Genomic DNA, 22,644 nt, shown 5'->3' on the forward strand with positions numbered 1-22,644 from the left:
GGCTTGACTTTTAGTAAGATCACTTAGGTAATCCTGTGGAAGAGTCATTGGAGGAGGCACGGACAACTAAAATAGGAGCCTACTGCAATTATCAGTCTGACCTAAGGCAGTCAAGAGGGCAGGAAGTGGACGATTTACAACCTTGCTACACAGTGTCCTCCCTCAGCAGCATAAACCTTGACTGAGAACCTGTCTGAAATAGAGAAAACTTGTGCCATACCTCTTACCTTCTGAATTAGTATTTTAATCTGTAGATCTGGGAGGTACCACTCACAGAGATAAGGAACACAGTAAGGGCAGTTATTGGAGGAAAAGAAGTCACTGTCTTAGATGTGGTCAGGTTAAGGTGTTTATGGAACATCCAAGAAAGCTGATCCACAGCAGTTGGGTATTCGGGTCTGGAGGCTGGGTTGAAGTCTGGTTTGGAGATACAATTTACCATTTATCACCAAGTTTATATTTGAAGCCACAAGTCCAACCCAAGTGTCCTGGGATTTGCCCAGGAAAAGTGTATCATTAGTCAAGCAGAGGGCCCAGGAGGGAGCACTAAAACACACCATTATTTAAAGTCCCATACAGCAAAAGGTATCCACAAGAAACAGAAGGAACTTCCAGTGTAGGAAAACACAATGTGAGGAGTGGGAAGAAAGTTCCAAGTGGCAGGATGGTCAACATTCTCATTCCAGCAGAGGTCACATAAGAATAGGTAAGAGTCCATTGGATTTGGCAATCTTGATGTCAGAGTAAAGCTACAGGTGGAGATTATTTCCCAGCAAGTTCTTTCTTGACCTTAGTATGTGGGGATGCAATTTAGAGCTTCTGCTCTCAAAGTTCAGATGAGTAGAGTATGTGAGAGGAGCGTGGTATGAAGCCAGTTTGCAAATGTTCTCTCTTCCAATAGGATGGTAAATTCTTTGAGGAATAAGGAAGGCACATAAAGATGATTAAGACCCAGTCCCAACCCTCAGCATTTATAACAAATCAGAAATTAGACATCCGTAGTACAAGATGGGACATGTATTATAAAATATCATAGAGATTCAAAAGAGGAATACACCACATCCAGACAATAGAAGAGCCTGCTTACTTCTCTTCAGTTGTTAGCACAGATATATGCACATACTTAACATTTAAACTGTATTAATTGCTGACTTTTTCAACAAATCTGGCAAATTATTAATAAAGTCCCTTTTATTCGCAAATCCAAGGAAACTTCAAACTCATTCATGAGATATTTATTAAAATAACACATTTAGGGAAAAAAATCAATACAATGTATACATCATTACTGAAAACTGTATACCATCATACAAAAAAGGATTTTATTTTGGGAAATTGATTCCTAATTTATGGCAAGTTTTACTTTCAGAAATAAAACCACAAAACAACACAATCTAATTCAATCTTAAAGGCTGGCATGCTGAGCAAGGAATGTTCTTATTCTTTGTAGGAGCTCCTTCTTTACACTGTCAGGTACCAGGGCTGAAATATAAAAATAAAATATAAGAGTAAGAAGATTCCAATTAATATATGTCAATTTGATATTTGATATCTTATTCTGAATTAATAATTTCATGAATAACCCACATGCTTCAATAAAGAAATAGGTAAAGATACCTGAAAAAGTATATTTGCAATTCATTATTTGAGTGAACTGTCCAATACCTAACTACACTGCACACCGATGAGAAAACATAAGAAAATTCTTTAAACTAGGAGTGGAAAAGGCTTTTTTTAAATACAGAGGTACAGCAGGTTAATAAATTTGGTTTAAATGCAACAGTGACAATTCAAGAAGTTGGTCAAAATCACCATAAACAAAGGCAAAAGACAAAAGTGGGAAAACACTTACAGAATTGGGCTGACCTCTCTACTATATAATTTCTCCAAATTGATAAGAAAAAGATCAGACTAAAAGAAAAACAAGCAAAAGAGATGAAGAAAAGGAGGAACACAGTTCTTGAACACAGAAGGGGTTTAGCCTCATAGTTGAAATGTAAATTAAAACCACATTCAGATACCATGTTTTACCAATCATATTGGCTAAAAACCAAAGGTCGGTAGTATCCTGTGCTGGCAAGATTGAGGGAAAACTGGTGCTCTTGTATTAGCTGGTGGGGAATATAAATTGGTACTGCATTTTTGGGCAGCTAATTTGGCAATACTGTAGAAGTAAGTGCACATACTCTCTGACTCAGCAAAGATGCAAAAACTGTGACAGGGGTTACATTTATGGTATTTTTACTTTTTCAATGTTGAACCATGTGACTATTATCTATTCAGAGTATCAAACTAAAAATGAAAAACAAAAAAGCCCTGCTCTTTGAAATTTTCATTACTATTAAATGTCAATACACGAATCTACACTATCATTTTTCCTTTTGTGGCTACTAATAAATAAGGACAATCGGGAATGAACCAGAACTTCTAATGCTACTTGCTTGTATCTAAAGGAAACTAAAAACTTCAGGTACAGTTCAACATTTGTATAGTGAATTCCATAAATAAGTATGCAAGTTAATTAAGACACCTATTCCCCTTGACAGATTGTTTAATTTAAGCCTCTGAGAAATAAAGGCTACATAATTAAGATCACTAGAAATGGGATCAGTAGGTACATTAAACATACTTTAATAAAAATTATGGTGATGGAGACTAGATCAGTCTAGTTGCCTTGGAGTTAGGGATAAGGTGTGACCATAAAAGGATAGCTTGAGGGATAGGGGGTGGTAGTTACGTGAATCTACACATGTGTATAAAATTCATAGCACTGCACACTAAGAAAAAGTCAATTCTACTGTATCTTAAAAAAAGAAAATAAATATTTCTGTTATAAAAGAAGACTAAGAACATAAAAGAAAGGATTTATTTTGACTTCTCTGTTCTGTATTTGTTCATTTTCCAGCAGTGGAGTTATACGGGATTGAAATGTCCAGGATACAAGTGTTGAAAGAGAAGCAAAGGAAATTTCCATCCTGTATAACCAGCTCCTAAATGTTAATAGATTAAACATAAATTACAGACAGAAAATAGAAAAAGAAATTGGAGAAAATGATTTTAAAGTGTAAATTCGTGGGGAGAACAATACATACTGTTTCTTGTTTTGTTTTTCTTTTCCCTGAGACATGCTTGATGAAAAAGTCATGTTTTTTTAGCTGTGAACAGGCCTACAGATGGCTGGAAAGGACGATGGGATTCTGTAGCTCTTTCCCAGCAGATAGTTCAGAGAATTAGTATTCTCTAGCAATAATTTTCAAACTCATTTACTTTTCACACTTAAATTCTTTTCACTATTTCTATGTGAGAAAACAGATAATGAATCATCTAATTTATCTGCTTACACTTAAAATGACCAGAAAAACCCCTTTCTCAAAATAAATGAAAATGACATAGCTGCATCTGAGGTAACAATGTAACTCCTAACTCAGTATTCATTACAATATCACCAATGTTAATATATTTCCTCTCCTTCCTTTGCCTTCTGAAAGGAAATAAAGATGTTTGTAGTGTGAATTTTAAATACAGGTTACCCTGAATATGAAGTTTTGAAGCTGCCCAATTCTTAATTAGACAGTTAAGAAGACAGAACTTTTCTTTTTTAAATGTTTATTTATTTATTTATTTATTTTGAGAGAGACAGCGTTAAGTGAGGGAGGGCAGAGAGAGGGAGAGAGAGAATCCAAAGCAGGCTCCACGCTCAGCACGGAGCCCACAACCGTGAGATCATGACCTGAGCTGAAATTAAGAGTTGGATGCTCAACTCACTGAGTCACCCAGGTGCCCCAGACCTTTACTTATTTTTAAAAAGAAAAACAACAGCAGAGCATTGACTGTGGGGCTAGAGTAAAACTTTGGATTACTGAAATCAGGCCATATCTAATAAAACTTATGAATCCTAGCTTCAGGTACTACTTGACCCTACAAAATCCCATATTTTAAAAACTATCTGTCTTAACAACCATTATGAACTTATGTTTCTATACTGTTTTAGAGTGCAAAAACATTTTATACTTCTCATCATATTTATTACTCAAGACTATGCTAGAGAGGCAGGTAGCAATTATCTTTCCCATTGAGGAAAGTTCAAGTACCCAAATAATTTTAGAAAGGGTATTTTTCCCTGTAAAAAGAAAGAAAAACTGAACCAGCAAGAGAGAAAAAAATCATGTCTTCACACGTTTCCGTCCACAAAATTTGTATTCCTTACCTCTGCCTTTTGGTGTGATTTCAGCCACCAAGTCATCAACAGTAACGTGTTCTAGTCCTTTTTCTTTAATTACCTCTTATGCAAAAGCAAAAAACAAATCATATCATTTAAAATCATTATCTGTAAGAAAGATTTTCATAGAGGAAGGGTTAAGATCATGTTTTTAGAGTGCAGACTGGTCTTTAAAAAAAAAGAGGACACTTCTTTTTTTCTTTTCTATTGAAGATTTAGTTCAACCTTAAACACATTAAGTATTCACCAGATCAAAATCTTAAAAACCTATTCATCTCTCAGCTAAATCACTTGTAACTTAACAAATATAACAGAATGAATTCGAACTGTAAAGTCAAATCTAAAATGTGTAAAAAGCTGGAAACTTAGAACTGTACAGATCTTATTTCACTATAATAGCAGTTCCTGAATGTATGGAGGGAGGTAAAAGCTATTATTTGAATCTAACTTGTAATTTCATATCCCTAAATTAAACTATAGAACAACTCTTTTGTTCATTTCTCTTCTCTAGGCTAGGCCAAAAGAAGAAGAGGGAAAGGAGTTAACATTATTGGAACGCTATGTGCTAGGTGTTTTGCAGCATTTAATATTCACAACAATCTAATGGGCCAGGCATTTTTCCACTTCACAAGTGAGCCTACTGAGGCTTAAAGATTAAATACTCATCCAAACATGAGCTGAAGTCCAGCTGTATTCTCTTCCAGTGAAGGTCTGTATGACCTCAAAGTCTATGCCTTTACTAACTCACCACATTGCCTTCTTAGGATTAATGATATAAATAGTTTCTATTATCATTAATTGTAGAAACAATTGCAATATAATGGGAGTTCATTGAAAATATCCAGAATTGCATTATACCAAAGCTGAGCCAGAAAAGGAGGCTCATCTCTTGACATGTATAATTTATCTAGTGGTATCCTCATCAACACCCAGTAACTTAACAAGCTTCCACCCCACATTTTAAAAAATTAGTGTAATTATCTAGGATTTTTGTAGGTAAATTCTTCAAAAAATAATATTGTTAAAGCCAGAGATGTAATTCCTATAAAGTCTGCCAATGATAGTGTTCAATTTGTTATAAAGTTAAAACATAGGAATAATTAATGTTTCACTTTGAGTAGGGACACTGAAAAAGGCTGGATTCCATACTCTGATGAGAGAGAAAATCTTGCCTCACTTGGTTACAAAAAATACAAAGAAAATTTCTAAAGATTCAGGAATTACATCTACCAAAAGGAGACAAAAGGAGGAAATCATTACTACAAGATTCAATTTTCCGTATGTTTCAAATTATGCTCGGCACTCAACAGATCTTAAAATACTGCCTATGATTTTTCTAGTGAACTCCAAACCAACAAGAACAATGGAATTAGTTTATCTTGTAAATGAAACTGATTACCTTTACAGTGTGCCTTCAACTGGTCCTTCCAGCCACATTCAATTAATTTAGCTCTCAGCAACTCTTTGAGGCTGTTGAAAAAGAAATATTTTGATATTAAACTACAACAATGCACAATATTTTAGATAGGATGTTTGAAGCAAAAGTTCAAACGTTCAATTAAAAATTCCCTGCCTTCTAAACACAAAAACTTTAATTGTGGCCTAATCTTGGTTCTATTACTAATTTTTTGATCTTATGCAAATAATTTAGACTCTGGACCTCATTTTCATCATTATAAAGTTAAATGAAGTGGATGAGGGAGAAGTACTTCTCAAGAAACTCTACTCTCTGGCCTTCTCATACACTTTCTATTCCCCTCCACCAACAGGAATACTGTGAGTCTTGTACAATTTCTAGATAGTTTTAGTTGAACTCGAAGCAGGTGCACCTCAAAATCTTCAAAATCTATTCTCTGACTACAAACTCTTCTCCTTTAGCTCTCTTGCTTCCCCATATTTCTAACCTTCAAAAACTTTCCCCTCATTTTTTTCCAACAAGCTTCCAAATTATATACTAAGTATGGTATTTCATTGATTCTAAGCCTGTTTCTCCCCCACATTCCAATAATTCAGTAATTGGTATGCCTGTCATAATTAAAAAAAAATTTTTAATGTTTATTTATTTTTGAGACAGAGAGAGACAGAGCATGAACGGGGGAGGGTCAGAGAGAAAGGGAGACACAGAATCCGAAACAGGCTCCAGGCTCTGAGCTGTCAGCACAGAGCCCGACGCGGGGCTTGAACTCAGGGACTGCGAGATCATGACCTGAGCCGAAGTCGGATGCTTAACCGACTGAGCCACCCAGGCGCCCTATGCCTGTCATAATTTAATTGGCAGAATTTTCTTTTTCCCTACAGGTTAAAAAAAATAATGGTGTGTATTACAACTAACTGCATCATGGGTATAATAAAATATTTCCTATCCTTTTGCCATACCCACTCTTACAAGTCTTCAATCTTTAACCTAAATCATGTCTCAGCTTCAACACGTCATGTCCCAAACCAAACCATTTCTCTTTCAATATTCCTAGACATCCCCTATGTGACAGTTCCATCTTGGTATTTAATTAGGTCTTCCTTTTTTTTTTTTTTTTTAATTTATTTATACTTGAGAGAGAGCGAGAGCATGCACACTTGAGCAGTGGAGGGGCAGAGACACACACTCAGAAGCAGGCTCCAGGCTTGAGCTGTCAGCACAGAGCCCAAAGCAGGGCTCACACCGCCGAACCAAGCCGTGAGATCATGACCTGAGCTGAAGTTGGACGCTTAACAGAAGTTCCTCAGGCTTAACCTGATCTGAAGTTGGACCTGAGCTGAAGTTGGACGCTTAACCTGAAGTTCCTCAGGCTAGAAAACCTAGGAGCATCTTTCACTCAACTGTTAACACTATACGTATAATCCACAGGAGCAATTCCTACTGGTTCCAGTTTTAAATATACACCTACAATCAAAATGTTTTCTTTACCATCTTTGCCATTACTCCCCTAGTCCAAGCCATCTTCTTCTCTTGGACTGGACCACTACCAATGCCCCTAAACTTATCCCCCTACTCCTTTGCTCATATACTTCGCTCTCCTTCTTCTGCTCAAAATGGCCCAGTGCTTCCCAATGTACTTAGACTAAAATTCCAAGTTTTTGTTAGGCTTACTAACCTAACTAGCCTAAATAACCCTCCATGATCTTCCCCCTCCCCAGGTCTCTCTTCTTCCTCTCACTCAATTTACTCAGGCTGATGAAATTCTATGTGCTCCTCAAAAAACCAGGCAAGCTCCTGTCTTAGATCCTTGGCTCTTGAAAGTCCTCCCCCTTCACTCATATCCTTCTGATTTCTTACCAGTGAAGCCTTCTTTATTTTTTTGTCTCAAATACACAACCCATTATTCTCTGCTTTATTTTTCCTCTAGAACTTACCACCATCTACATAAAACAGATGTAGTGTCTGTCTCCTCCCATTAGAATGTAAGCTCCATGAAAGGACAGACTTTATTTTGTTCACTACTGTATCACCAGCACCTTAACAGGACATAGCATATGCTAGAAACTCAGTAACTTTAAGCTGCACGAATGAAGAGACAAATAAACAATAATAAATAATCCCCTTCACACATTACTGCCAATACTATCGTCTCAGTTCCCCAAGGCACCATTCTGGATGTCTTCTTCCTCATTTCTCATATTGAGGACTGCTGATTTTACTTTAAAAATTTTTAAGTTCTTGTTTCCATTTTTGCTGTTTTTCATTTTTAACCTGATATAACCTGCTAACACATTCTTCTATAATGTATCTCTAGCCCTTTAAGGCTATCCTCACATTGCCAGAATAGTATTCCTAAAGAGCAAATGTGATGTAGTCATCCCCTTTCTTAGAATCTTTTAACTTCTCCCCCCACCCAAGGATAAAGTCAGATGTTTTTGCAAACCCATCACCCATTTTCCTGCCCTTTCTTTGGCACCACTCTCAGTGTAATAAATCTGTGCAGGGTTCCAGCAATGGAAATGAGACCCAGACAAGGCTGATCACAACTGGCCTATGTACCTAAGTAAGATGGTAATCAAGCCAGGTACTTTGCTGGAACTACTAGGAGAAAGGTAGTTTGAGCCAGAGGGATGTGAATCCTGAACTGCTGATCTCTGCCACCTTGTGGGTAGTCTGCTTAAGAATAAAGCCAACACAGAGGAAAAGAGAGCTGAGAAAGAAAAAGAAAAACATATTCTTGGTAACAATTTTTGAGTGCTTGGACCCAGTGGAGCCTGAAGTAATTTCAAGCTCTTGACTTTTTAGTTAGATGAGCTTATATATTTCCACTGATTAAGCAAGTTTTTGAGTTCAGTTTCTACCATTTACAAATGAAAGAATTCTGACTTATACCAAATCTACCCCTCCTGTCTACTGTTCCAGCAATATCACTTTCATACTTTACCTGCCAGCTTTAATTTTACAGTTCCTCAGAACATTATTATGTTGTAACAAATCTCTGTGACTTTGCACATTCTGTTCCATGTTCCTTGAATGTCTTCTCTGCTTTACTGGCTGGAAGAACTGCTAATCTTTCTCCCAGAACTGAAATACCTCTTATACTACTCTGATTACTTTAACCCCCAAGTACAGTTGAAAGATCTCTCCTCTTCCTTAAATATATTTCTCTTATGCAATTTTTCACCCTACTTCTGGAAGCCTTTCTTGATTCCTGAGCCTCTGCTTAGTACTTCTACACCTGTTCATTCTTCAAATATTTACCTGGTCAGTTATGTGCTAGGCATAATGCTGGGGATACAATGGTAGTTCTACTGTCAAGGAACTGAGAGTATACTGGAGGACACAAATAAGCAAAGCAGGTGGTTATAATACAATGTGATTAAATGCTAGGATAGAACAAGGCATCTTGGACTTAAGGGATTCCTGTAAGAGATGATATTTAAATTAAGACCTGAAAGATGAGCTAGAATTAAAGATCAGGGAAGAAGAATGTCTCAGAGAGTAAGAACAGCACAGCTGCTCTGAGATTAATAGTTTGGTAACTGAAACTGGTTCTATCATATTATCTCCCTATTAAAAACTGTAGTAATCTGGGTATATTTTCTTCTCTGTTAGATGATACATTCTTTGACAGTCATTTCTTGTTCATCTTTTTAGAGAACTCATTTTCGTTTAAGTCATGCAATACTGAACAGACCTATTTTTTATGGATGTTAGGAATTGAAACTTTTGATAATCTCAATTTTCTGTAATTCTTTCCATTGACATCAGTTTGCTCCTTGATATTAGATTCTTACATTAAAATAACTGTAACTTAAAGATGTTAAATGTAATTTATTAACACAATCCATTGCTTACCGTTCTCTTTCTCCAGTTTCTATCAACTTTTGGTTAATCGCTGCTCTCATCTGCGCATCTTTGTTCATCTTGCTAACCTGAACATCAACATGTATTTTCAGATACAGAACACCCACAAAGCATTTTCTTCTAAATCCTCTAGGTAAGCATCCCATGTAACATTTAACATTCTATCAACTGAAGGAGTGATAAATTTCAACATTGTGTTAACAATGTCATTACTCTTAATATCGTTTACTGCATCCCAGTAAGTCATACTGATTAACTCACAATTTTCTTTCCCCATATACCCTTTATTAATGAGTCCTTAGATAATAATAACTATTGTCACATTTATGAAACACTTATGTGCCCAGTACTGGGTTAACACATTGGGGCTTTTTTTTAACTTCATTTAATTCCCAAAACTTATTTTTTTATGTATGAATTATTAACATAATTTGTATTTTACAATTGAGAAAACTGAGGCACAAAGATAGAAAGTGGTGAAGGCAGGATTTGAACTCAGGTACTCTGACCTGAGAAGCCCCCAAACACTTTAACAGCACATCATAACTGACTGCTAATAATTTCTGCACTTTAACTGCATTCAAAATTTCTGGGAAGCCATGTAACCTAAATACCAATAAAAGATCAAGTACTGTTGGTGAAAAATAAAATTTCCAGATTAGGTTCTAAGTGCTTTACTTTTCACTAGGATGCACCCAGAAGTACAACTCTCAAACTAGCTCCAAGTATGTGTTTGTGTATGCTCTTCATCAAAGCTGAAAACAAATCTCGAACTAATTCCCAACACAGAAAATTCTCAATTTTCAGTTAAAAAAAAAAAAAAGGTAGAAGAAGGTTAGAATGTAAAAACTTGGAATACAGTAACATTACTGCACTTAATCTGTCACTAACTCGGGACCACTTTTGTTGTCTCCCATCTTCGCCTATGTGAAAACTCAGGCTGGCAATGAATTTTGAGTTGGGAAAAAAATTTTTTTTGAGTGGAACAGGAAAAAGGAGGGGTTGAGAAAGGACTTAGTAATGTTTGCTTATGTCGTTGGAGGCTAACATTTTCAAAATAACTCTAAGGTCTAGTCGGTACCATTCCTAGAATATTGAACTTGATCTCGCCTTGGCCCCTAAAATACGGATAGTGACCTTGGACAAGTCAATTCTTAAAGGCCTCAGTTTTCTCACTGGTAAAACAAGGGCGCTAGGGGAATCCCTCCCAGTTCAGACATTCTTTGGGAAAATAGAATAGGGCGGAGACAGCGGGAGAGGCGGGAGGGGAGGAGCCAGAAAACAAAGCGTGGACTGGCTTCAGGCCAACTCCGGTCGCACGCCCTGTCGGAGAGCCCTACAGGCCCGCGAGCGCGGGTCGGGGAAGCTAACGAAAGACAGCACATCGAAAGGAGCCTGGGCTGGGCCCGGGTCCCGGCCCTGAGGACCACGGGCATAGCTCACCACCATCACCGCGGGCGAGGGCCGTCCCTTCCCAGCGACGAAATGACCCTTGCGCTGACGACCGTTACCTACCACACTCTTCAGCTGCCCGGACTTAGACCCTCAGTAGCTCGGGCACCTAAGCACACAGAAAGCTAAAACACGCATTTCCGGGGCGGGGTCTCGCCACCCTGCCTATAAATGTGAGAATTTAACCAGCGCGGGCCGCCTCCTGGTAGCTCAGCCCTCTGGGTAAGAAAGTCCATACCCTGCAGTCGTGCGGGCGTTAAGTCTCCGAAAGACTACATAGCCCGGCATGCAACAGAGTCAACTTTCGCATGGACACTACATTTCCCAGACGGCGCCCCACACCGCAGTGTTTTCTGGGATGGGAACCACGCCGCCCGCCAGCCTCGGTGCTACGAGCGAAGCGCGGACCTTTCAACAAGAGCTTTATTAATTTTCACGCTGCGACCTAGGAAGGCTATGGAGGTGGCTGCTAATTGCTCTCTGCGCGTGAAGAGACCTCTGTTGGATCCCCGCTTCGAGGGTTACAAGCTCTCCCTCGAGCCGCTGCCCTGTTACCAGCTGGAGCTTGACGCAGGTGGGAAGCGGCGGCGACCCCCGGCACTCTCCCCACTTTCGGCTGCTGGCAGCCGGACCCTTTCCTCATTTTCTTCCTTTCTGTCTTGGGCAAGCAAGGCGACCGGGGCCTTCCGTATATCCCGTCGGGCTAGCGTGGACCGGGGATGGCCGCCTCTGGAGAGGGAAGCCCATCCCGGAACCCAGTGGGAGTCTCCTTCGCCTGGCTCGGCCCGAGTTCCAGGGTCGGTCACGCAACTGCTGCCTGGCCTCTGGGCGCTTGTCCGTCCCTGGCCTGGGCCCCGCTTTCGCTCTCTAGCATCCTCGGTAACCGTGTGGGTTGAGAAGCCACACCTTGGAGGACCTCCCAGATGGCGGAGATTCATTTCTTAGAAACTCCATTGCAATTCAGAGGATTTTCAGTTGCATAGGTGCTGTCAGTCTAAGGACACTATCTTAGAGAATATCTCTAGGAAATTTTGAGGAAACGTTGATTTAGTACCTACACTTCTATTTGTGTGTATTTGAGGCTGACCAAAATATTCATCCTTGTTCTTAGAACGTAATGAATGGTATTTTCGTTAAAGATAAAGGGCCCAGAGATTTGCATTTTTAACACACCTCTACTGATTCTGATGCGTGTTGAGTGCATCACACTTTGAGAAATACTGATCTAGACTTAATAAATTTTATCAGATAAGTGTTTATTAATTGATTTATAAAATTCAGAAACCTCTATCAAGACCTTGTTTTATGTTACCTGCTGATATAATCAAGATAAATGAGGTACAGTCTGTAACATAAAAGTGCAGTTGGGTACTTGGGAAGAAAAAATATAAACAGATAAATTTAGAGCAGTCTGATAAGGCAGTGATCTGGTTATGTACAGAACACAATGTTAGTACTTAAGTATCTTTCCAAACCAGCCTGGAGATCTGGGAAAGCTTCCTGGAGAAGTTGATATCTAAGTTGAGTTTTTAAGAATAGGTAAGAGTTGACTCAGGTAAGATAAAATGAGCTTGGTTTTTCTTTTCATTCCCTAACTTTCCTTCTCCCACCCTGTATCAGTAAATGGTACCATCATGTTTAATTTATGCATGAAAAGGCCACCCAAAACTCAGTGCTCAAAAGAGTAAGCAGTTATTGTTGCTCACAGGTCTGTAAGTTAGGTAGGTGGTTCTTCTAGTCGTGGCTTGGGCTTATTCCTGCATTTTTGTTCAGCTATGCATCTGCTTTGTCGCTCTGCTCTTGGCTGGACTTCCTCATATGTTTGGGGGTTCTCTGGCTATAGATTGGTATAGGATTATTTCAGATGGCTTCTACTTAGTTAGGTTTTCTCCATGTGGTCTCATTCTTTAGCAGGCTTTTTACTCCAAGAGAAAACCAGCAGTGCACAGGCACTTTTATAAGCTGCTGCCAGGAAAAAGTTTGCTCTTGTCCCATTGGTCAAAGCAAGTCATATCATCAAGCCTTAAAGTCAGTATAGCAAACTCATAGCAAAGACGGAGAGGCATAAAAAATTGGAACTATTAGTGCAAGTCTACATAGTTGCTTATATTGGAGTCATGAAGTATTTCTTTTATCCCCTTGTTCAGTCTGTCAGCAAGTACAGTCAGCTCAAGATTTGACTTCTTGCCTCCACCCTTGTCCAAATCAGTTATTTTTTACCTTAACTATAGTAGCTTATTGACTAGCTTTCCTGCCATTTCATTCTCCTTCATTCCATTCTCTGTAAAGCAGTATTATCATAGTTTTTAATTCTATATTTATTTGATATCTTTTTCCTCCACTAGACTGACTCCATGAAGATAATGTTTCTCTTTTCTTCACTACTGTATCCCTCACGCTTAAGATTATAGGTACTCAATAAATTGAATGAGTGAGGAAAAGAAGTTGTTATTGAGGTCACTCCATTCCTGAGAAAGCGTGAGTAAAAAAGGGAAAGAGTAATTGGGTTTTGTGTAAGACACTGCCGCAGTCCTGTATTGCTGGAGGAAAAAATCTGGGGAATGAGAGATGAGTTAGAAAGATAGATGAGGACACTGTTTTGTGGACTTTGCACCTCTGGTGTGTCTGAGTCAGTATTTCTTTTCATGGGCTTTTACAATTAAAAATAAAGTTCAGGGGGCGTCTGGGTGGCTCAGTCGGTTGAGCGTCCACCTTCAGCTCAGGTCATGATCTCACGGTACCTGAGTTTGGGCCCCATGTCGGGCTCTGTGCTGACAGCTCAGGGCCTGGAGCCTGCTTCGGATTCTGTGTCTCCCTCTCTTTCTGCTCCTCCCCTGCTCACACTCTGTCTCTCTCTCTCTCTCTCTCAGAAATGAATGAAGATTAAAAAAAAAATAGATAAAAATAAAGTTCAGCTGTCAAAGGTTTGCCAACTTTTTAATTTGCTAAGTGGAGATGTTTCTTTTGTTTGTTTCAAGTGTTTATTTAAATTCTAGTGTAATATTGGTTTCAGGAGTAGAATTTAGTGATTCATCACTTACATGTCACCCAGTGTTCATCACAAGTGCCCTCCTCAATACCCATCATCCATCTAGCCCATCCCTCCCATCCACCCCCCCCACCCCAATCAACCCTTAGTTTGTTCTCTATAGTTAAAAATCTCTTATGGTTTGCCCCCCTCTTTTCCCCCCTCTTCCCATGTTATCTGTTTCGTTTCTTAAATTCCACATATGAGTGAAATGGTATGGTATTTGTCTTCCTCTGACTGACTTGTTTAGCTTAGCATAATACATCCTAAGTGGAGATGTTTCTTAAACACGGTGATGTCCTCACCCATTCTTTCATAAGTAAAAGGATATTTGAACATCAAAAAAACAGGAAGCAAACTCTCACAATAGTCCTCTAAATTGAATACATTAACTTTATTAACGAGTTCCTAAGTTGTCATTGTTTTTTCCTTTTTTCACCATTTTTGGTATTGGAATCTGTGTTTGGGATGAGCTGCCATTTAGGGTTTTAAGAATAGAAAGCAGATAGATTTAGAGATTGAGTGGTTTACTCTTAGCATCTGTGGAGGCTGGGGGCTCCTGGGTTGCTCAGTCAGTTAAGCATCTGACTTTGGCTCAGGTCATGATTGTGTAGTTCGTGGGTTCGAGCCTCGTGTTGGGCTCTGCTGACAGCTCAGAGCCTGGAGCCTGCTTCTGATTCTGTGTCTCCCTCTCTGTCTGCTCCTTTCCTGCTTGTGCTGTGTCTCTCTCTGTTTCTCAAAAAATAAAATAAAATGTTTAAAAAAAAAAAAAAAGAGGATCTGTGGCAGCTGAATTTGGGAGATTGGAGGAATAGAGGCAGGGAGACCAGTTTGGAGGCTTTTGCCATAGTTTATGTGAGGGGCTTGCATTAAGAATTACTACCTGATGGGGTACCTGCATGGCTCAGTGTGTTAAACATCCAACTTCTGCTCAGATCATGATCTCATGGTTTGTGGATTTGAGCCCCACATCGGGCTCTGTGCTGACAGCTCAGAGCCTGGAGCCTGCTTCAGATTCTGTGTCTCCCTGTTTCTCTGCTCCTGCCCCACTTATGCTCTGTATCTGTCTCTCTCTCAAAAAAAAAAAAAATGAATAAATATTTAAAAATAAAAAAGAATTACTACCTGAGAATGATGATGAAGAGGTTAATTCTTTTATTTTTATTTATTTATTTTTTTAAGTTTATTTATTTTGAGAGGGACAGAGATAGCCTGAGTGGGGGAGGGGCACAGAGAGAGAGAGAGAGAGAGAGAGAGAGAGAGAGAGAGAGAGGCAGAGAATCCCAAGCAGGCTCTGCACTGTCAGCATAGAGCCTGCGTGGGGCTCAAACCCATGAAACCTTGAGAGTCGAACCTGAGCCAAAATGATGAGTCGGATGCTTAACCAACTGAGCCACCCAGGTGCCCTGAGATTAGTTTGTTTAAAAATTGTCATTTCTGGAGATGGTGAGGTATGATTGAGGAGCTCCTCTTGGCAACTTGATTTCTTTTATATTACCCAAGGAGTTTACATTATTTCAGCAAAAACATTAGTGGACAGTGTGTGAAGCTTTGCATTTAGAATGTGAGGTTGAAGATGTGCTCTCATCTTGAGGAGTTTTAGTACTGGCTCATTTTTATTCTCTTATTTTAAATAATACTAGCAAATTGTTCTAAAGTTCCCTTTGCTATATAAACAGTACAACTGTCAGTTTGTGTTTTTCTTTTTCTCCCCAAATTTTATTTATTTTGAAAGAGAGAGAGAGCATGAGCAGGGCAGGGGAAGAGAGAGAGAGAGAGAGAGAGAGAGAGAGAGAGAGAGAAAGAGAGAGAGAGAAAGAGAGAATCGCAAGCAGGCTCCATGCTGTCAGCACAGAGCCAAACACAGGCTTGATGAGATGAACCCATGAGATCATGGCCTGAGCTGAGATCAAGAGTCGGGCACTTAAGTGACTGAGCCACCCAGGCGTTCCAGTTTGTTTTTCTATGCTAAAGAACAAGCAAAAAGTTTTATAAAGTTTATTTATTTATTTGAGAGAGAGCATGAGTGGGGGGAGGGAGAGAGAGAATCCCAAGCAAGCTCTGCGATGCCAGCACAGAGCCCAACTTGGGGCTTGAACTCATGAAACGGTGAGATCATGACCTGAGCTGAAACCAAGAGTCGGATGCTTAACCGACTGACCACCCAGACACCCCTCTAGGCATCTATTTTATACAGATCTTCCTCTACTTAAAATGGGCACTTCCTGTGCCCTTCTGTTACTAGCACTCTGTTCCTCCACATACCCCTTCAGTCCCTAAGCAACTGCTGCTAGTTCTCTGTTACTATAAATTAGTGTGCATTTTCTAGAGTTTTATATACATGGAATTACACAGTATGTATTCTTTTTTGTCTTGTTTCTTTTACTCAGCATAATTACTTTTACCTCGTGCCTGCGTAAGAGAAGGATATTGAAATCTCTGACTACGATTGTAGATTTTTCTTTTTTCTTGCAGTTCTGTTCATTTTTACTTCGTATATTTTGAAGCTCTGTTATGTTGCATAAACGCTATTGATTATTATGTCCTCACTCCAGCTCTTTTGCTAAATATTACCATAATGTGTGTATTTGTTTCTACCTTTTAACTTTTAACCTTTTGTGTTTTAGTATCTAACATGTATTTCTTAGTGGCAGAAATAGTTGAGTCTTGTTTCTTTATTCAACCTGACAATCTCTACCTTTTCGTTATGCTGTTTATATTTGATGTGATTATTGATTTTTTTTAGTTTGATCTTTCATCTTGCTAGTGGTATTCTGTTTGTATTACCTACTCTGGGAAAATGGAATTTTCCTTTTTTTTTTTTTTTTTTCATTTTGTCCATTTCCATTTTTCTTCCTTCTTTTGGATTGAGTATTTTCTTTTTTTTTTTTCTAAAATTTTTAAAATGTTTATTTCTTTTTGAGAGAGAGACAGAACACAAGCAGGGGAGGTGCAGAGAGAGAGAGAGACACACACAGAATCAGAAGCAGGCTCCAGGTTGTGAGCTGTCAGCACAGAGCTGGACGCAGGGCTTGAACTCACCAGCTGTGAGATCATGAGCTGAGCCCAAGTCAGACACTTAACTGACTGAGCCACCCAGGTGCCCCTGGGTTGAGTATTTTCTTAAGAATTCATTGTTATCACATTTCTTGGTTTACTAGCTATCGCTCTTTGTATTTTACTAGTTGCTTTAGAGTTAATGGTATACATCTTTAAAGATTTTTTTTAATGTTTATTTATTTTTGAGAGAGTGCAAGTCAGGGAGGAGCAAAGAGAAAGGGAGACAGAGAGTCTCAAGCAGGCTCTGTGCTGCCAGTGCAGAGCCCAATGTGGGGCTCAAACTCATGAGTCATGAGATCAGCACCTGAGTGGAAACCAAGAGTCAGATGCTTAACTGACTAAGCCATCCAGGTGCCCCAATATAATACATCTTTAATTTACTGCATGGTATATTCAAATGATGTTACACTTTGCTCATAATATAAGACCCTAAAATAGTATACTTCTGTTTCTTTCCTCCTGGCCTTTATGCTATTGAATTTGTATTTTCAAAAGACATTTTGCCATGTGTAGGATTCTAGGTTTATACCTTTTCTTCTTTCAGTACATTTGACCCTTGAATAATGTAGGTTTGAAATATGCAGGTCCATTTATATGTGGATTTTTTTCAGTAAATATAGTGGAGGACTGTAACTGTGTTTTCCTTATGATTTTCTTAATAGTATTTTGTTTTTTCTAGCTTATTTTAAGACCACAGTATATACAGCATATACAGAATATGTGTTAACTGTGCTATTGGTAAGATTTCTGGTCAACAGAAGGCTATTAGTAGTTAAATTTACGGGGAGTCAAAAAGTTATATGTGGATTTTCGAGGTGCTAGAGTCAGTGCCCCTTACCCGTGTCATTCAAAAGTCAAATGTACTTTAAAGATGTTGCCCCACTCTCTTCTAGCTTTTATTGGTTCTGATGAGAAAGCTGGTGTTTTTCCATCTTTATTCTTTTATATATGACATATGTTTTTTCTCTTTTGCATTGCTTTTGAGCAGTTTGATTACATTACCTTGCTGTGGTTTTTTTTTTCTTCATGTGCTTTTGAGTTTGTTGGTCTGTCTAGATCTGTGGGTTTATAGTTTTCAAGTTTATAAAATGTCCAGCCATTATTTTTTTTCAGTTTTTTTCTTCCTCTTCTTTATTTTAAGGAATCCAGTTGCCCATTTGTATCTTTTATTTTTATTTTTTTGAAATTTATTTTTGAGAGAGAGAGAGAGAGAACACAGGGAAGGGGCATAGAGGGGGGAGAGAGAGAATCTCAAGCAAGCTCTGGGCTAACAGCACCGAGCCTGACACAGGGCTTGATCCCATGAACTGTGACATCCTGACTGAGCTGAGATTGAGAGTCAGACGTTTAACCGACAAAGCCACCCACGCACCCCCAGTTGCCCATTTTTAGATTGCTGGAAATTGACCCCAGGTTATCAGTGCTCTTGATTTTTGTGTGTTTTTTGTATTCTTTTTTTTCCCCTCTACTTTATTTTGGATAATTTCTATTTTCATGCCTTTAGCTTCACTGTTGTTTTGCAGTGTCTGATTTGTTGTTATTCCCATCATGTGTATTTTTCATCATAGATGTTGTAGTTTTCATCTTTTACATTTTTCACGTCTGTTTTTAATGTATGGAATGTACTTTTTACATCTTTTTTGTCTTTGTTGTTTTGGACAATGGAATGTACTTTAATATAATAACTCAGTGTTCTATTCTGCTAATTATAACTTATGTATCAGTTATGTTGAGCTTCTGTTGATTGATTATTCTCTTCATTGTGTTTTTTTTTTTTTTCCTCTTTGCCGAGTAACATTTGGACACTAGAAATTGTGAATTTTACCTTGTTGGCTGGAGAATAGATTTATATTCTTCTAAATCTTCTTGAACTTGATTTTGGGTTACAGTTGAGTTACTGGAAACATTAATTTCATTTAGTCTTTTTAATGATTTGTTACACTGGTCTGGAGCAATGCTCAGTCAAGGGCTAATTATTCCCCACTACTGAGACAGTACTTTTCTGTGTGTTCTACCCATTATCCCGTGAATTAGGTGTTTTCTCCATTCTACCTGTTGGTAACAGTCATAGTTCTGAGCCTTGTGTGAGTGCCCAAAACTTCTCTCTAATTCTAGAAGAGGTAGAAGAGAATGGAATAATAAGCAACCATGTGAGAATTAACCTTGGACAGAAGAAGAGAAACAGGAAAATCACACTTCTCTTTCTAAATATGTACCATATAACAAGTATGGTACTTGTTTAGAATACCATTTACATGTTTGAAACTTTTTTTTTTAACGTTTATTTATTTTTGAGACAGAGAGAGACAGAGCATGAACAGGGGAGGGGCAGAGAGAGGGAGACACAGAATCTGAAACAGGCTCCAGGCTCTGGGCTGTCAGCACAGAGCCCGACGCGGGGCTCAAACCCACGGACCGTGAGATCATGACCTGAGCCGAAGTTGGACCTTAACCGACTGAGCCACCCAGGTGCCCCACCATTTACATGTTTAAAGTTAAGCTTGTTACTAATTTCATAGGACAAGTGTTATTGATTTTCATTACAGATGAGGAGATGGGGTGGAAAGGCTAGTAACTTAATAAAGCTACTTGACACTGGCAAATCAGACTCCAAAGCTCATGCCTTTTCTAATGATCTATGGGCTATTTCTTCAGGGGAGGGAGAATAGAAGCCGGTGAAGATTTAGGCTATAGTTGGACTAAAGGAAGAAAAGAGCTATGTCACCGTTGGATTTATGTAGAGTTTACTGTAAAATTGATATCTGCTTTTAGGGTGGAAAATATGGGGAAGAGTGGTAGATGACTGTGTTAATTTTTGCAGAAACATTGTATAAAATAGGTTAGTGGGAACAATGCTCTGAATTCTATTTCTGCTGTGTTCCATAAATCTTGCTTCAGAATTCATAATACAGACTTGCACAGTAGTTACAGTTTTAGTTTTGCTCTCTACAGTTTCAGTTACCCATGTCAACTGCAGTGTAGAAGCAGAGACGATCCTCCTTCTGACATACTGTCAGAAGATCAGCAGTAGCCTAACACTATATCACAGTGCCTGTGTCATTCACATCACTTCATCTGATCATACAGGCATGTTATCATCTCAAGTCATCACAAGAAGAAGGGTGAGTACAGTACAATAAGATATTTTGAAAGAGAGACCACATTCATGTAGCTTTTATGATAGTATACTGTTACAATTGCTTTATTTTATTATTAGTTATTGTTAATTTCTGACTAGGCCTAATTTACAAATTAAACTTTATTATTCGTATGTATGTATAGGAAAAAACATTATATATAGGGATCAGTATCTGATTTTAAGCATCCACTGGGGATCTTAGGACGTATGCCTTGCAGATAAGGGGAGTGGGCTGGGGGGGCTACTGTACTCTTTTTTTTTTTTTTTTTTTGCATTTTTATCTTCTTTTATACACAAATAGCAAACTCAGTAAGTAACTTGGCCAGAAGACTTAATTCATTGGGTGTGATTAAAAGATAAATAATCTAAGAAGTGACCTCCGTAAGGTAACATTTAATGTTCTTTGCCTTTACCCCTGCTTTTTTAAAAGTACTATACTTTGCTTCTGTCAGTATTAGAATGAATCATATTTAATTGGGTCAAAAGAGTTGAATATTGGCAATTTCATGTGGTTCAATGTAGTAGTGTATTTTGAAAGGACAAGAAGCAGTAATTGTAACCATTGTTAACACCATTACAAGGATCATGTCTGTTTTATACTTACTAGTGTTATATCCACTGCCAAGCACAGTACACATAGTAGACATTCAATACATAATTTATGAATGAGAAATACAGATTTTTGAGGTTTCATACAGGTTTTGTAAGAAATTTAGGTAAAGATGGGGCCCCTGGGTGGCTCAGTCAATTGGGTGCCTGACTTTGGCTTGGGTCATGATCTTGCAGTCTGTGAGTTCAAGCCCCACGTTGAGCTCTATGCTGACAGCTCAGAGCCTGGAGCCTGCTTCAGACTCTGTCCCTCTCTCTCTGCCCCTCCCCCGCTCTCATTGTGTGTCTCAAAAATAAAATAAAAACATAAAAAAAAAAAGAAATTTAGGTAAAGATAAAGGGAAATTTTCTTCTTGTCAGGCCCTAAGTTCTTTTTAAAAGACTGAAAGAGAAGGAATTTTTAGCAAAGCTCTTTTATTTCTAATGCAAGGTAATAATAAATAAAATTTTTACTACTCTGGCCTTTTAGCCTTCTGTTAAAGAGGTTCCCCTTCTTCCACCATTTCCACGAACCCAGCAGAGATTTAATACTCCTTGCTTTCCCCCTCCTTTCTTGGGAGGCTTTCCACTGCTTTTGCCTTTCAATTACTCTGCCTCTCCTTTTATAAACTCAAGGTGGTTGACATGAAAAATGCACTGATAACTTCACCTTTCTCATTTGAGGCCAGAGATGCGGCTTTTTTCCGTACACTAACAGCTTTTACAAACTATTAAGTATGTAATATGCCCAATCCTCATTTCTTTGTCCAAATAACTTACATAAATTATCTTGTCAGAATGCAACAACAAAAGACTTAGACTATATCATAGTCATCTAATAATAGTTTTCCAGATCCTTATGTTCACAGATGAGAGGTTGTAATAAGGCAGAGGGCTAAGAAGCCTCTTGTTTGGGATTGCCCGGGGGCTTTGGCACAAATATGAAGTAAATGTATTTGTCGTGTCATTCATTGTCTAGTATTACTGCTTTGGGCCATTATTTTACCATGTACATTTCTTGCAGTATTGAGTTTCATCCACACAGTGGTGCTAGAAAACCAAGAATTGGTGATTGTTTCCCTCCTAATCAGTGGAATATGTACTTCTAACTGTTCCTTATAAAATAAATACTTCCTTGAATCATATAATAGCAATTTCCTCAACCTTCATCAAATCCATAACTAAGTTTATAATGATTTTATGGCATAAACCTTGAAAATAAAACACCTGGGGCACCTGGTGGTTTGGTCAGTTAAGTATCCGACTTCCTCTCAGGTCATGAACTCTCAGTTTTTAAGTTCGAGCCCCGTGTTGAGCTCTAAGCTGACAGCTCAGAGCCTGGAACCTGCTTCAGATTCTGTGTCTCCCTCTCTCTCTCTTCCCTTCCCCCACTCATGCTCTGTCTCTGTCTCAAAAATAAATAAACTTAAAAAAAATTAAAGAAAAAAACCCAAGTTATTTTATCAGCAGAATGGGTTTATTTGGGATTATTAGATAATTGTAATTCGGGACATGCAAACTTTGGCAAAACCATCGGCAAGTCCAGCAAACAAAGGAGAAGAATGTTATTTTATGGAGAAGGAGGAGGAAGTTGGGGAGGATTGTTTTGAATGAAAGAAAGTCATTGGAGAACAGCAAAACTACAGGGTAATGTTGATTTCTCATTAGCTATGTTACAGGAGTAGTCCCGCTTCTTGTAGGAGATGCAGTGTATATCTTTTCCCTGTTGGGGCCTGTAATTGAAGGTTCTTCTATTGAATATTCTTCTGTTGTGGTCTGCAATTGCCAGTTCTTCCCGTAACTGATGTTGAATGGTGGGGTTCCCCCTTCTGGCCTCCCTTTCTGTACTTCTAGTGAGATTTCCCTTTATTAAT

The 22,644-nt window shown here is 38.6% G+C and overlaps 2 protein-coding genes across 3 annotated transcripts in view; one reads left to right on the top strand and one right to left on the bottom strand.

The window, feature by feature from the left end:
• Window positions 1-223: 223 nt before the first annotated feature.
• ENY2 (ENY2 transcription and export complex 2 subunit) lies at window positions 224-11,096 on the bottom strand. 2 transcript variants are annotated; one of them, XM_030304111.1, is made up of 5 exons: window positions 11,019-11,096; window positions 9,495-9,571; window positions 5,619-5,689; window positions 4,208-4,282; window positions 224-1,482 (listed from the first exon to the last, which is right to left on the bottom strand). In XM_030304111.1, exons 2-5 carry the CDS (start codon window positions 9,560-9,562, stop codon window positions 1,406-1,408), a joined length of 291 nt encoding a protein of 96 aa, XP_030159971.1. In that variant the 5' UTR covers window positions 9,563-9,571; window positions 11,019-11,096; the 3' UTR covers window positions 224-1,405. The 2 variants fall into 2 exon arrangements, with proteins under 2 accessions (XP_030159971.1, XP_030159970.1); XM_030304110.2 differs by having other exon boundaries at window positions 10,947-11,092.
• A 210-nt stretch (window positions 11,097-11,306) lies between these two features.
• NUDCD1 (NudC domain containing 1) overlaps window positions 11,307-22,644 on the top strand; it is an 80,735-nt gene continuing 69,397 nt past the window's right edge. Inside the window, exon 1 of the mRNA XM_030304304.2 lies at window positions 11,307-11,529. Within this exon, the coding sequence (XP_030160164.1) occupies window positions 11,412-11,529 (118 nt within the window). The 5' untranslated portion in view covers window positions 11,307-11,411. The remainder of the gene's footprint in view (window positions 11,530-22,644) is intronic.

Source organism: Lynx canadensis, chromosome F2 (assembly GCF_007474595.2).
Source record: "Lynx canadensis isolate LIC74 chromosome F2, mLynCan4.pri.v2, whole genome shotgun sequence".
Classification (NCBI taxonomy): Eukaryota; Metazoa; Chordata; class Mammalia; order Carnivora; family Felidae; genus Lynx; species Lynx canadensis.

Bases quoted from the DNA above. Each gene is read 5' to 3' on its own strand.
- ENY2 (XM_030304110.2), bottom strand. The intron at 4,283-5,618 runs GTAATCAGTTTC...CTTTTGCATAAG, and splicing joins GTTGAAGGCACACTGTAAAG to AGGTAATTAAAGAAAAAGGA. The intron at 1,483-4,207 runs GTAAGGAATACA...TTTATATTTCAG, and splicing joins AATCACACCAAAAGGCAGAG to CCCTGGTACCTGACAGTGTA.